General features: G+C 65.4%; 1 protein-coding gene across 1 annotated transcript; it reads left to right on the top strand.

Annotated features, from left to right (window-relative positions):
* Positions 1-1224: 1224 nt before the first annotated feature.
* On the top strand, positions 1225-13399 carry LOC309685232 (nephrin-like; the record flags this gene model as incomplete). The annotated part of the gene is made up of 9 exons (XM_082501038.1): positions 1225-1267; positions 2174-2365; positions 3472-3594; positions 5100-5228; positions 7420-7501; positions 8440-8543; positions 9198-9319; positions 10756-10927; positions 13242-13399. Coding segments are annotated over 9 exons (1125 nt in total), but the record flags the coding sequence as incomplete, so codon positions are not given.
* Between the last annotated feature and the right edge of the window lie 299 nt (positions 13400-13698).

Genomic DNA, 13698 nt, shown 5'->3' with positions numbered 1-13698 from the left:
GGTCCAGGGGCAGTTTGATGGCGTCCTGGGGGGGCAAAGAGGGTCTGGGGGGGCAGATAGAGGCCCTGGGGGGGTAGTTGGGGGGGTCCTGGGGTAGATTTTTGGGGTCCTGAGGTGGTAAATAGGGACTGGGGGGGGCAGATAGAGGCCCTGGGGGGGCAGTTGGGGGGGTCCTGGGTAGATTTTTGGGGTCCTGGGGGGGTACAAAGGGACTGGGGGGCAAGATAGAGGTCCTGGAGGGGCAGTTGGGGGGGTCCAGGGGCAGTTTGAGGGGGTCCTGGGGTAGATTTTTGGGGTCCTGGGGGGGTAACGAGGGTCTGGGGGGTCAGATAGAGGTCCGGGGGGGCAGTTGGGGTGGTCCTGGGGCAGTTTGAGGGGGTCCCGGGGGGGTAAATAGGGTCTTGGGGGGGCAGTTGGGGGGTCCAGGGTTAGATTTTTGGGGTCCTGGGGGGGTACAAAGGGACTGGGGGGGCAGATAGAGGCCCGGGGGGGGCAGCTGGGGGATAGAGGGGCAATTTGAGGGGGTCCTGAAGTAGATTTTGGGGGTCTGGGGGGGTAAAGAGGGGCTGGGGGGGCAGATAGAGGCCCTGGGGGGCAGTTGGGGGGTCCTGGGGTAGATTTTTGGGGTCATGGGGGGGGGAAAGAGGGTCTGGGGGGGCAGATAGAGGTCCTGGGGGGGCAGTTGGGGGGTCCCTGGGCAGTTTGAGGGGGTCCCAGGGGGGTAAATAGGGACTGGGGGGCAGATAGAGGTCCTGGGGGGCAGTTGGGGGGTCCTGGGGTAGATTTTTGGGGTCCTGGGGGGGCAGATAGAGGCGTTGGGGGGGCAGTTGGGGGGTCCTGGGTAGATTTTTGGGGTCCTGGGGGGTAAAAAGGGACTGGGGGGGCAGTTGGGGGGTCCAGGGGCAGTTTGAGGGGGTTCTGGGGGGTAAAATAGGGACTGGGGGGGCAGATAGAGATCCTGGGGGGCAGTTGGGGGGTCCTGGGGTAGATTTTTGGGGTCCTGTGGGGGGGAAAGAGGGTCTGGGGGGCAGTTGGGGGGTCCAGGGGCAGTTTGAGGGGGTCCTGGGGGGGCAAATAGGGACTGGGGGGCAATTGGGGGTCTGGGGGGGCAGTTGGGGGGTAGAGGGGCAGTTTGAGGGGGTCCTGGGGTAGATTTTTGGGGTCCCGGGGGGTAAATAGGGACTGGGGGGGCAGTTGGGGGTCGCGCCTCTGACCTTTGACCCCATGGGGCAGGTGGTGCTGGTGCTGCTGCTGGGCGGGGTCACAGGTGAGGGGTCACGGGGTCATGGGGGGGTCGTGGGGGTCACACGGGGCCAAAGGGGGTCACAGGGGGTCACGGGGGTCACGGGGGGTTGTGGGGGTCACGGGGGGTCGTGGGGGGTCACAGGGGGTCACGGGGGTCACACGGGGTCACAGGGGGTTGTGGGGGGTCACATGGGGACAAAGGGGGTCACAGGGGGTCACACGGGGTCTCGGGGGTCACAGGAGGTCACATGGGCTCATAAGGGGTCACATGGGGTCATAAGGGGTCACAGGGGGTCGTGGGGGTCACACGGGGTCGTGGGGGTCACAGGGGGTCACATGGAGTCGTGGGGGTCACAGGGGTCACAGGGGGTCACAGGGGGTCGTGGGGGTCACAGGGGGTCTCGGGGGTCACAGGAGGTCACATGGGGTCATAAGGGGTCACAGGGGGTCACATGGGGTCATAAGGGGTCACAGGGGGTCGTGGGGGTCACACGGGGTCACGGGGGTCATGGGGGTCACAGGGGGTCATGGGGGTCACACGGGGTCACAGGGGGTTGTGGGGGGGTCACATGGGGACAAAGGGGGTCACAGGGGGTCACACGGGGTCTCGGGGGTCACAGGAGGTCACATGGGGTCATAAGGGGTCACATGGGGGTCGTGGGGGTCACACGGGGTCGTGGGGGTCACACGGGGTCATGGGGGGTCGTGGGGGTCACAGGGGGTCGTGGGGGTCACACGGGGTCACGGGGGTCACGGGGGTCATGGGGGTCACGGGGGGTCACATGGGGTCACACGGGGTCACGGGGGGTCGTGGGGGTCACAGGATTTCGGGGATCCCAGAGGGTCGCGGGGGGGTGGGGTGGGGGGTGGGGGGGTGCAGGGTGGGCGGAGCCTCCCTCAGCCCCGCCCTCCCCTCCCTTGCGGGCAGCGGGCGCGGCGGCCCCGCCCTTCCTGGAGGAGCCGGCCAATGTGAGCGCGGGGGCGGGGTCGGAGGCGGAGCTGCGCTGCGCGGTGGGGGCGGGGGGAGGGGCGGTGCAGTGGGCGCGGGGGGGGCTCCTGCTGGGGGCGCCGCCCGGCCCCGCCCACCCCCGCTACCGCCACGCCGGGGACCCCCGCAGAGGTGGGCGGGGCCGAGGGGGCGGGGCTGAGGGGGAAGGGGAGGGGCCGAGGGGGAAGGGGAGGGGCTGAGGGGGAAGGGGAGAGGCTGAGGGGAAGGGGAGGGGCTGAGGGGAAGGGGAGGGGCTGAGGGGGAAGGGGAGGGGCTGAGGGGAAGGGGCGGGGCTGAGGAGGAAGGGGAGGGGCCGAGGGGAAGGGGAGGGGCCGAGGGGAAGGGGAGGGGCCGAGGGGAAGGGGAGGGGCCGAGGGGGAAGGGGAGGGGCTGAGGGGGAAGGGGAGGGGCTGAGGAGGAAGGGGAGGGGTTGAGGGGAAGGGGAGGGGCTGAGGGGGAAGGGGAGGGGCTGAGGGGAAGGGGCGGGGCTGAGGAGGAAGGGGAGGGGCCGAGGGGAAGGGGAGGGGCCGAGGGGAAGGGGAGGGGCCGAGGGTGAAGGGGAGGGGCCGAGGGTGAAGGGGAGGGGCTGAGGGGGAAGGGGAGGGGCCGAGGGTGAAGGGGAGGGGCTGAAGGGGAAGGGGAGGGGCTGAGGGGGAAGGGGAGGGGCTGAAGGGGAAGGGGAGGGGCTAGAGGGGAATGGGTGGGGCCTAGGGGAAGGGGCGGGGCTAGACGGTGTGGGCGGGGTTAAGTTGGAGGGGCGGGGCTAAAGGGTGAGGGTGGGGCTAAAGGGGAAGGGGTGGGGCTAAAGGGGAAGGGGTGGGGCTAAAGGGAGGGGGCGGGTTTATAGGACTACAGGACGGAGGGGTATGTCTAGAGGGTGGGGCTAAAGGCTGGAGGGGCGGGGCTAAAGGGGGAGGGGTGTGGCTAAAGGGTGGGGGTGGGGCTAAAGGTTGAAGGGGCGGGGTTAAAGGGTGGGGCTAAAGAGTGGAGGGGTGGGGCTAAAGGGTGGGGCGGGGCTATAGATCTGAGGGGCGTGGCTACAGGATGGAGGGGTGGGGCTAAGTGGTAGAGGGGCGGGGCTAAAGGGGTGGGAGTGTGGCTAGAGGGCGGAGGGGTGTGGCTGAATGGGAAGGGGTGGGGCGAAAGGGGAAGGGGCGGGGCTAAAGGGGAAGGGGCGGGGCTCGAGGGCGGGGGCGGGGCCGCATTTGGGCGGGGCTCGAGGGGGCGTGTCCGGGCAGGGGAGCACCACCTGCGCATCGCGGCGGTGACACTGGAGGACGACGACATCTACCAGTGCCAAGTGGGGGAGGGGAACGGCACCCGCCCCCGAGCGTCCCGCCCCGCCCTGCTCACCGTGCTGGGTGCGCACTGGGAGGCACTGGGAGGGACTGGGAGGGGCTGGGAGGGGACTGGGAAGGGAGTGGGAGGGGCTGGGAGGGACTGGGAGGGGACTGGGAGGGACTGGGATGAGGCTGGGAGGGACTGGGAGGGGTCTGGGAGGGGACTGGGAGGGACTGGGAGGGGACTGGGAGGGACTGGGAGGGGCTGGGAGGGAGTGGGAGGGGAGTGGGAAGGACTAGGAGGGGACTGGGAAGGGAGTGGGAGGGACTGGGAGGGACTGGGAGGGGACTGGGAAGGGAGTGGGAGGGGAGTGGGCGGGACTGGGATGGACTGGGAGGGGACTGGGAAGGACTGGGAGGGACTGGGAGGGACTGGGAGGGGTCTGGAAGGTACTGGGAAGGACTGGGAGGGACTGGGAGGGACTGGGAGGGGAGTGGGAGGGACTGGGATGGGGCTGGGAGGGACTGGGAGAGGACTGGGAAGGGAGTGGGAGGGGAGTGGGAGGGACTGGGATGGACTGGGAGGGACTGGGATGGGGCTGGGAGGGGAGTGGGAGGGACTGGGAGGGACTGGGAGTGGAGTGAGAGAGGCTGGAAGGGACTGGGAGGGGTCTGGGAGGGACTGGGATGGGGCTGGGAGGGACTGAGAGGCACTGGGAGGTTACTGGGGGCACTGGGAGGTTACTGGGAGGTTACTGGGAGGTTACTGGGCGGCACTGGGAGGTTACTGGGAGCCACTGGGGATCACTGGGAGGGCAATGGGAGGCACAGAGGGGCACTGTGGATTACTGGGAGGGCACTGAGAGGCACTGGGAGCTTACTGGGAGGTTACTGGGAGGCACTGGGAGGGACTGGGAGGTTACCTGGAGGCACTGGGAGGGCACTGGGAGCTACTGGGAGCGTACTGGGGGACACTGGGAGGGCACTGGGAGGTTACTGGGAGGTTACTGGGAGGCACTGGGAGGGCACTGGGAGATACTGGGAGGGCACTGGGTGGTTACTGGGAGGCACTGGGAGGGCACTGGGAGCTACTGGGAGTGCACTGGGGGACACTGGGAGGGCACTGGGAGGCACTGGGAGCTTACTGGGAGGCACTGGGAGGGACTGGGAGGTCACCGGGAGGTTACTGGGAGGCACTGGGAGGCACTGGGAGGGCACTGGGAGGGCACTGGGAGGCACTGGGAGCTTACTGGGAGGCACTGGGAGGGACTGGGAGGTCACCGGGAGGTTACTGGGAGGCACTGGGAGGGCACTGGGAGGTCACTGGGAGGTTACTGGGAGGCACTGGGAGGCACTGGGAGGGCACTAGGAGCTATTGGGAGCGTACTGGAGGACACTGGGAGGGCACTGGGAGGTTACTGGGAGGCACTGGGAGGGCACTGGGACTTACTGGGAGGCACTGGGACTTACTGGGAGGCACTGGGAGGGCACTGGGAGGGCACTGGGCAGCCGCTTCCCACGAGGCCCTACTGGGATGCCCCCCCCCCCCCGCCCCAATCCCGACTGGTTTGTACTGGTGTCCCCAGTACCGCCGGGCACCCCCACCCTGGAGCTGCCCCCGGGGGCGGAGCTTCCCTGGGTGGGCGGGGCCGAGGTGGAGGTGCGATGCCACGCCCCCGACGCACGCCCCGCCCCCCGCCTCACCCTCACGCTGGGTGAGACCCCCGGGGGGGGGGGGAGGGGCACTTTGGGGGGGGTCCTCTCCCCCCCCCGCGGGGGGGGGAGGGGGGGAAGGGGGAGGGGCGGGGGGGGGTTTCCCGGGGGGTGGGGGGAGGTTTGGGGGGGGGGGGGAGGGGGGGGTGGGGGGGAGGGGATTTTGGGGCATTTTGGGTTGTTTTGGGGGGGTTTGGAGGGCGGGGGGGGGGGGAGGGGGGTGTTTTGGGGGCATTTGGGGTGATTTGGGGGCGGTTTGGAGGTGGGTTTTGGGGTGAAATCGGGGGGTTTAGGATGGGGGATTTTGGGGCATTTTGGGTTATTTTGGGGGTTAATGGTGGTTTTTGGAAGGGGATGGGGGGATTTGGGGGGATTTGGGGGGATTTTGGGGGGATTTGGGGGGATTTGGGGGGATTTTGGGGGGATTTTTGGCGATTTGGGGGGATTTTTGAGGCTGAGTTTTGGGTTGATTCAGGGCAATTTGGGGACTGGTTTTGGGGGGATTTGGGGGGATTTTGGGGCAATTTGGGGGGGTTTGGGGTCACAGAGGGATTTGGGGCTGATTTTGGGGGGATTTGGGGGGGTTTGGGGGTGACTTGGGGGGGTGGGGGCTGATTTGGGGGTAATTTGGGGGAGTTTTGGGGCCGCAGGGTGGATTTGGGGGATTTGGGACCGATTTTGGGATGAATTTGGGGGATTTGGGGGCGCAGGGGGGATTTGGGGCCGATTTTGGGGTGAGTTTGGGGGGTTTTGGGGCCGCAGGGGGGATTTGGGGCTGATTTGGGGGGGATTTGGGGGGATTTGGGGAGATCTGGGGCTGATTTTGGGGTGAGTTTGGGGGATTTGGGGGGTTTGGGGGGTTGATTTTGGGGGGATTTGGGGGGATTTGGGGGCCACAGGGGGGATTTGGGGCTGATTTTGGGGGGATTTGGGGGATTTGGGGCGGATTTGGGGGGGATTTGGGGGATTTGGGGTGGATTTGGGGGGGATTTGGGGGATTTTGGGGGTTTGGGGGGGAACTGGGACTGATTTTGGGGTGAATTTGGGGGATTTGGGGGGTTTGGGGGGCTGATTTTGGGGGGATTTGGGGGTCACAGGGGGGAACTGGGACTGATTTTGGGGTGAGTTTGGGGGATTTGGGGCTGATTTTGGGGGGATTTGGGGGGATTTGGGGGGTTTTGGGGGTGAGTTTGGGGGGATTTTGGGGGATTTGGGGGATTTGGGGCCGATTTTGGGGTGAATTTGGGGGTTTTGGGGCCGCAGGGGGGATTTGGGGCTAATTTTGGGGTGACTTGGGGGGATTTGGGGGGTTTTGGGGGTGAGTTTGGGGTGAGTTTGGGGGGTTTTGGGGCCGCAGGGGGGATTTGGGGCTGATTTTGGGGTGACTTTGGGGGATTTGGGGGATTTGGGGCTGATTTGGGGGGGTTTGGGGGGCTGATTTTGGGGTGAATTTGGGGGGATTTGGGGGATTTGGGGGGATCTGGGGCTGATTTTGGGGTGACTTCGGGGGATTTGGGGGATTTGGGGCCGATTTTGGGGTGAATTTGGGGGTTTGGGGGCCGCAGGGGGGATTTGGGGCTGATTTTGGGGGGATTTGGGGGATTTGGGGGATTTGGGGCTGATTTTGGGGGGATTTGGGGGATTTGGGGCTGATTTTGGGGTGAGTTTGGGGGGTTTTGGGGCCGCAGGGGGGATTTGGGGGGGATTTTGGGGGGATTTGGGGGATTTGGGGGGATTTGGGGCGGATTTGGGGGGGGGGTTGGGGGATTTTGGGGGTTTGGGGGGCTGATTTTGGGGGGATTTTGGGGCCGCAGGGGGGATTTTGGGCTGATTTGGGGGGATTTGGGGGCTGATTTTGGGGGGATTTGGGGAGATCTGGGGCTGATTTTGGGGTGAATTTGGGGGGTTTTGGGGCCGCAGGGGGGATTTGGGGCTGATTTTGGGGTGATTTGGGGGATTTGGGGGATTTGGGGCTGATTTTGGGGTGAATTTGGGGGATTTGGGGGATTTGGGGAGATCTGGGGCTGATTTTGGGGGGATTTGGGGGATTTGGGGGATTTGGGGCTGATTTTGGGGTGAATTTGGGGGGTTTTGGGGCCGCAGGGGGGATTTGGGGCTGATTTTGGGGGGATTTGGGGGATTTGGGGGATTTGGGGCCGATTTTGGGGTGAATTTGGGGGATTTGGGGCGCAGGGGGACAGCCGCTGCCCGACGTCTCCACCCGCGTCCTCGAGGGCTCCAACCCCAAACTGAGCTCCAGTGAGGCCACTGTCCGGTGAGCACCAGTACGGACCAGTATGGCCCAGTACAGACCAGTATGGCCCAGTACAGCCCAGTACACACCTGTATGGACCACTATAGACCAGTATGAGCCCCCCCCCCCCCCATGGGCAGCTATTATACAGTACTGGCCTACTGTGAGCCAGTATGGGCCAGTGTGGCCCAGTATAGACCAGTAAGGGCCAGTGTGAGCCAATATGGACCAGTGTGGACCAGTATGGCCCAGTATAGGCCAGTGAGGGCCAGTACGGACCAGTACGGACCAGTATGAGGCAGTATGGGCCAGTGAGGGCTGGTATGGTCTGGTAAGGACCAGTGAGGCCCAGTATAGGCCAGTGAGGCCCAGTGTGGGCCAGTATGGACCAGTATGAGCCAGTACAGCCCAGTGGCAGCCAGTATGGCCCAGTATGGGCCAGTACAGACCAGTATGGGCCAGTACGAGCCAGTATCAGCCAGTGAGGGCCAGTATGAGCCAGTACGGCCCAGTGGGGCCCAGTATGGGCCAGTACAGCCCAGTGTTGGCCAGTGAGGACCAGTATGGCCCAGTATGGCCCAGTATGAGCCAGTGAGGGCCAGTATGAGCCAATATGGCCCAGTGAGGACCAGTATGGCCCAGTGAGGACCAGTATGGCCCAGTATGGCCCAGTATGAGCCAGTGAGGCCCAGTGAGGACCAGTATGGCCCAGTATGGCCCAGTATGAGCCAGTGAGGGCCAGTATGAGCCAATATGGCCCAGTGAGGGCCAGTATGGACCAGTGTAGGCCAGTGAGGGTCAGTATGGCCCGGTATGGCCCAGTATGGCCCAGTATGAGCCAGTATGGCCCAGTATGAGCCAGTGTGGCCCAGTATGAGCCAGTGAGGCCCGGTGAAGCCCAGTATGGCCCAGTCTGGCCCAGTCTGGCCCAGTCTGACCCCCCCCCCCCCGCCCCCCAGCCTGACGGCGCAGAGCCACGCCCACGGGCAGCGCCTCGTTTGCTCGGCCGCTAACGAGGCCGGCCCCGCCCCCGCCGAGGCCGCGCTCACCCTCGACGTCCTCTGTGAGTGTCACCCCCCAAATGCCCCCCCCGGACCCCCAAATGCCCCCCCCGGACCCCCAAATACCCCCCCACCCCCCCAAACCTGCCCCGTGATCCCCAAAACACTCTCCCAGTACCTCCCAGTAACTCCCAGTCCCCACCCACAAAGGTATTGGGACCTCCCAGTACCCCCCAGCACCCTCCCCCAAGCCCCCCAGTGCCTCCCAGTACCCTCCCAGTACCTCCCAGTTCCCACCCATGGAGGTGCTGGGTCTTCCCAGTGCCCCCAGTACCCTCCAGTCCCCACCCACTGAGGCACTGGACCCCCCCAGTACCCCCCCAGTGCCCCCCCCCAAGCCCCCCAGCGCCTCCCAGTACCCCTCCAGTCCCCACCCATGGAGTCACTGGACCCTCCCAGTACCCCCCAGTGCCCCCCCAAGCCCCCCAGTGCCTCCCAGTATACCCCAGTCCCCACCCATAAAGGCACTGGGTCCCCCCAGTAACCCCCAGTGCTTCCCAGTACCCCCCAGTCCCCACCCATGGAGTCACAGGACCCTCCCAGTACCCCCCAGCGCCCCCTTCAGCCCTCCCAGTGCCTCCCAGTCGCCCCCAGTGCCCCCTCGTCACCCTGCCATGGAGGCTCTGGGGCCTCCCAGTCTGACCAGTGCCTCCCAGTTCCCCCCGGCCCCCCCACCATCGAGGGACTGGAGTCGCCCCACGTGCGGGCGGGGGACACCCTGCGACTGGTCTGCCTCGCCCGGGGGGGCAACCCCCCTCCCAGTCTGCACTGGGACAAGGTACTGGGGGCACTGGGAGCACTGGGAGAGGGCACTGGGAGCACTGGGAGGCACTGGGAGCAGTGGGAGGCACTGGGAAGTCGCACTGGGAGCACTGGGAGAAGGGCAGTGAGGGCACTGGGAGCACTGGGACGGGGTACTGGGGGCACTGGGAGCACTGGGAGAAAGGCAGTGAGGGCACTGGGAGCACTGGGACGAGGTACTGGGGGCACTGGGAGAAGGGCACTGGGAGAGGGCGTTGGGAGGGACTGGGAGCACTGGGATGGGGAATTCTGGGCACTGGGGGCACTGGGAGGGACTGGGAGGCACTGGGAGCACTGGGAGAAGGTCACTGGGAGCACTGGGATGTCACACTGGGAGCCCTGAGAGACACTGCAAGGCCCTGGGAAGTCATACTGGGAGGCACTGGGAGCACTGGGAGAAGGGCCCTGGGAGCACTGGGAGCCCTGGGAGGCACTGGGAGCACTGGGAAGTCGCACTGGGAGCCCTGGGAGGCCCTGGGAAGTCATACTGGGAGGCACTGGGAGCACTGGGAGGTGGTCCCTGGGAGCACTGGGAGGCACTGGGAGCACTGGGAGAAGGGCCCTGGGAGCCCTGGGAGGCACTGGGAGCACTGGGAGCACTGGGAAGTCGCACTGGGAGCACTGGGAGTACTGGGAGCCCTGGGAGGCCCTGGGAAGTCATACTGGGAGGCACTGGGAGCACTGGGAGGTGGTCCCTGGGAGCACTGGGAGGCACTGGGAGCACTGGGAGAAGGACCCTGGGAGCCCTGGGAGGCACTGGGAGCACTGGGAAGTCGCACTGGGAGCCCTGGGAGTACTGGGAGCCCTGGGAGGCCCTGGGAAGTCATACTGGGAGGCACTGGGAGCACTGGGAGGTGGTCCCTGGGAGCACTGGGAGGCACTGGGAGGCCCTGGGAAGTCATACTGGGAGGCACTGGGAGCACTGGGAGTACTGGGAGCACTGGGATGTCACACTGGGAGCCCTGGGAGGCCCTGGGAAGTCATACTGGGAGGCACTGGGAGCACTGGGAGGTGGTCCCTGGGAGCACTGGGAGGCACTGGGAGCACTGGGAGAAGGGCCCTGGGAGCCCCGGGAGGCACTGGGAGCACTGGGAAGTCGCACTGGGAGCACTGGGAGTACTGGGAGCCCTGGGAGGCCCTGGGAAGTCATACTGGGAGGCACTGGGAGTACTGGGAGAAGGGCCCTGGGAGCCCTGGGAGACACTGGGAGCACTGGGAAGTCGCACTGGGAGGCACTGGGAGCACTGGGAGTACTGGGAGCACTGGGATGTCACACTGGGAGCCCTGGGAGGCCCTGGGAAGTCATACTGGGAGGCACTGGGAGCACTGGGAGGTGGTCCCTGGGAGCACTGGGAGGCACTGGGAGGCACTGGGACTGCTCCCTGACCCCCCCTCCGCCCCCCCCCCCCCCAGTCCGGGGTGGCACTGGGGGCCCCGTGGGTGGGGGAGGGGCCGCGGGGGGTGTCCCGCAGCCGCCTGACGGTGACGGTGACACCCGCGGACGACGGCGCCACTCTGCGGTGCCGCACTCACACCCCCCTCCCGGGCGGGGGGGGCAGCGCCAGCGTCACCCTCCACGTCACCTGTGAGCGGGGGGGTACTGGGAGGCACTGGGAGGCACTGGGAGGGAGTGGGAGATCAAACTGGGGGGTTAAAGTGGTACTGGGAGGGAGTGGGAGATCATACTGGGGGGTTAAAGTGGTACTGGGAGGGAGTGGGAGATCATACTGGGGGGTTAAAGTGGTACTGGGAGGGAGTGGGAGATCATACTGGGGGGTTAAAGTGATACTGGGAGGCACTGGGAGGCACTGGGAGGCACTGGGAGGCCGGGGCAGGGGGGCTGGGAGGCGCTAATTGGAGGTTATAGTGGTACTGGGAGGCACTGGGAGGCACTGGGAGGGAGTGGGAGATCAAACTGGGAGGTTAAAGTGGTACTGGGAGGCACTGGGAGGCACTGGGAGGCACTGGGAGATCAAACTGGGAGGTTAAAGTGGTACTGGGACGCACTGGGAGGCACTGGGAGGCCGGGGCGGGGGGGCTGGGAGGCGTTAATTGGAGGTTAAAGTGGTACTGGGAGGCACTGGGAGGCACTGGGAGGGAGTGGGAGATCATACTGGGGGGTTAAAGTGATACTGGGAGGCACTGGGAGGGAGTGGGAGATCAAACTGGGAAGTTAAAATGGTACTGGGAGGCACTGGGAGGCACTGGGAGGGAGTGGGAGGTCAAACTGGGAGGTTAAAGTGATACTGGGAGGCACTGGGAGGGAGTGGGAGATCAAACTGGGAGGTTAAAGTGGTACTGGGAGGCACTGGGAGGGAGTGGGAGATCATACTGGGTGGTTAAAGTGATACTGGGAGGCACTGGGAGGCACTGGGAGGCTGGGGCGGAGGGGCTGGGAGGCGCTAATTGGAGGTTAAAGTGGTACTGGGAGGCACTGGGAGGGAGTGGGAGATCAAACTGGGAGGTTAAAGTGGTACTGGGAGGCACTGGGAGGCACTGGGAGGCACTGGGAGATCATACGGGGGGGTTAAAGTGGTACTGGGAGGCACTGGGAGGCACTGGGAGGGAGTGGGAGATCATACTGGGGGGTTAAAGTGATACTGGGAGGCACTGGGAGGCACTGGGAGGCCGGGGCGGAGGGGCTGGGAGGCACTAATTGGAGGTTAAAGTGGTACTGGGAGGCACTGGGAGGGAGTGGGAGATCATACTGGGTGGTTAAAGTGATACTGGGAGGCACTGGGAGGCACTGGGAGGGAGTGGGAGATCATACTGGGAGGTTAAAGTGGTACTGGGAGGCACTGGGAGGCACTGGGAGGCACTGGGAGGCCGGGGCGGGGGGGCTGGGAGGCGCTAATTGGAGGTTAAAGTGGTACTGGGAGGCACTGGGAGGCACTGGGAGGGAGTGGGAGGTCAAACTGGGAGGTTAAAGTGGTACTGGGAGGCACTGGGAGGCACTGGGAGGCACTGGGAGGCCGGGGCGGGGGGGCTGGGAGGGAGTGTGAGATCAAATTGGGCTGTTAAAGTTATACTGGGAGCTACTGGTTTATACTGGGAGGCCAAACTGGGATTGCTGATTGGACTGGGAGCCTACAGTGGGAGGTCTTGCGTGTACTGGGAGGCACTGGGTACGCCGGACGTCCAAACTGGGATCCCCCAGCTGTACTGGGAGCCCATACTGGGCAATTAAATTTATACTGGGATCTACTGGTTTATACTGGGAGGCCAAACTGGGATGGCTGGTTGGACTGGGAGCCTATAGTGGGAGGTCTTGCGTGTACTGGGAGGCACTGGGTACGCCGGAGGTCCAAACTGGGATCCCCCAGCTGTACTGGGAGCCCATACTGGGCAATTAAATTTATACTGGGATCTACTGGTTTATACTGGGAGGCCAAACTGGGATGGCTGGTTGGACTGGGAGCCTATAGTGGGAGGTCTTGTGTGTACTGGGAGGCACTGGGTACACCGGAGGTCCAAACTGGGATCCCCCAGCTGTACTGGGAGCCCATACTGGGCAGTTAAAGTTATACTGGGCGCTACTGGTTTATACTGGGAGGCCAAACTGGGATGGCTGGTTGGACTGGGAGCCTATAGTGGGAGGTCTTGCGTGTACTGGGAGGCACTGGGTACACGGGAGGTCCAAACTGGGATCCCCCAGCTGTACTGGGAGCCCATACTGGGCAATTAAATTTATACTGGGATCTACTGGTTTATACTGGGAGGCCAAACTGGGATGGCTGGTTGGACTGGGAGCCTATAGTGGGAGGTCTTGTGTGTACTGGGAGGCACTGGGTACACCGGAGGTCCAAACTGGGATCCCCCAGCTGTACTGGGAGCCCCTACTGGGCGCTACTGGTTCATACTGGGCGCTACTGGTTCATACTGGGCCGTCCCCCGCGCAGACCCCCCGTCGGAGGTGACGATCGCGGGGGCGCCGTCGGTGGCGGAGAACGGGACGGTGGTCCTCTCCTGCACCAGTGCTCCCAGTAACCCCCCGGTGCGGCTGCGCTGGTGGTTGGGGGGGCGCGAACTGGGGACCACCCACAGCGCCCGCGCCACGGTCCGCCCCGCCCCCACCCGGGGGGGGGATTGGGGGGGGGATATGGGGGGGTGGGGGGGGTGGGGGGAGGATGGGGGGGTCTGGGGGGGGTGGGGGATGGGGGGGTCTGGGGGTGTGGGGGGGGATGGGGGGGGATGGGGGGGGATATGGGGGGGTGGGGGGTGGGGGGAGGATGGGGGGGTCTGGGGGGGGGTGGGGGTGGGGGGGGATGTGGGGGGGTGGGGTGGGGGGGGATGGGCGGGGTCCGGGAGGGTGGGGGGGATGTGGGGGGATGGGGGGGGATATGGGGGGGGATGGGG

The sequence above is a fragment of the Vanellus vanellus genome (genome assembly GCF_965231255.1).
Source record: "Vanellus vanellus genome assembly, contig: HAP1_SCAFFOLD_2243, whole genome shotgun sequence".
In the NCBI taxonomy this organism is placed as follows: Eukaryota; Metazoa; Chordata; class Aves; order Charadriiformes; family Charadriidae; genus Vanellus; species Vanellus vanellus.
The sequence above is the reverse complement of the archived record's forward strand: the minus strand, read 5'-3'. Positions and strand labels throughout refer to the sequence as shown.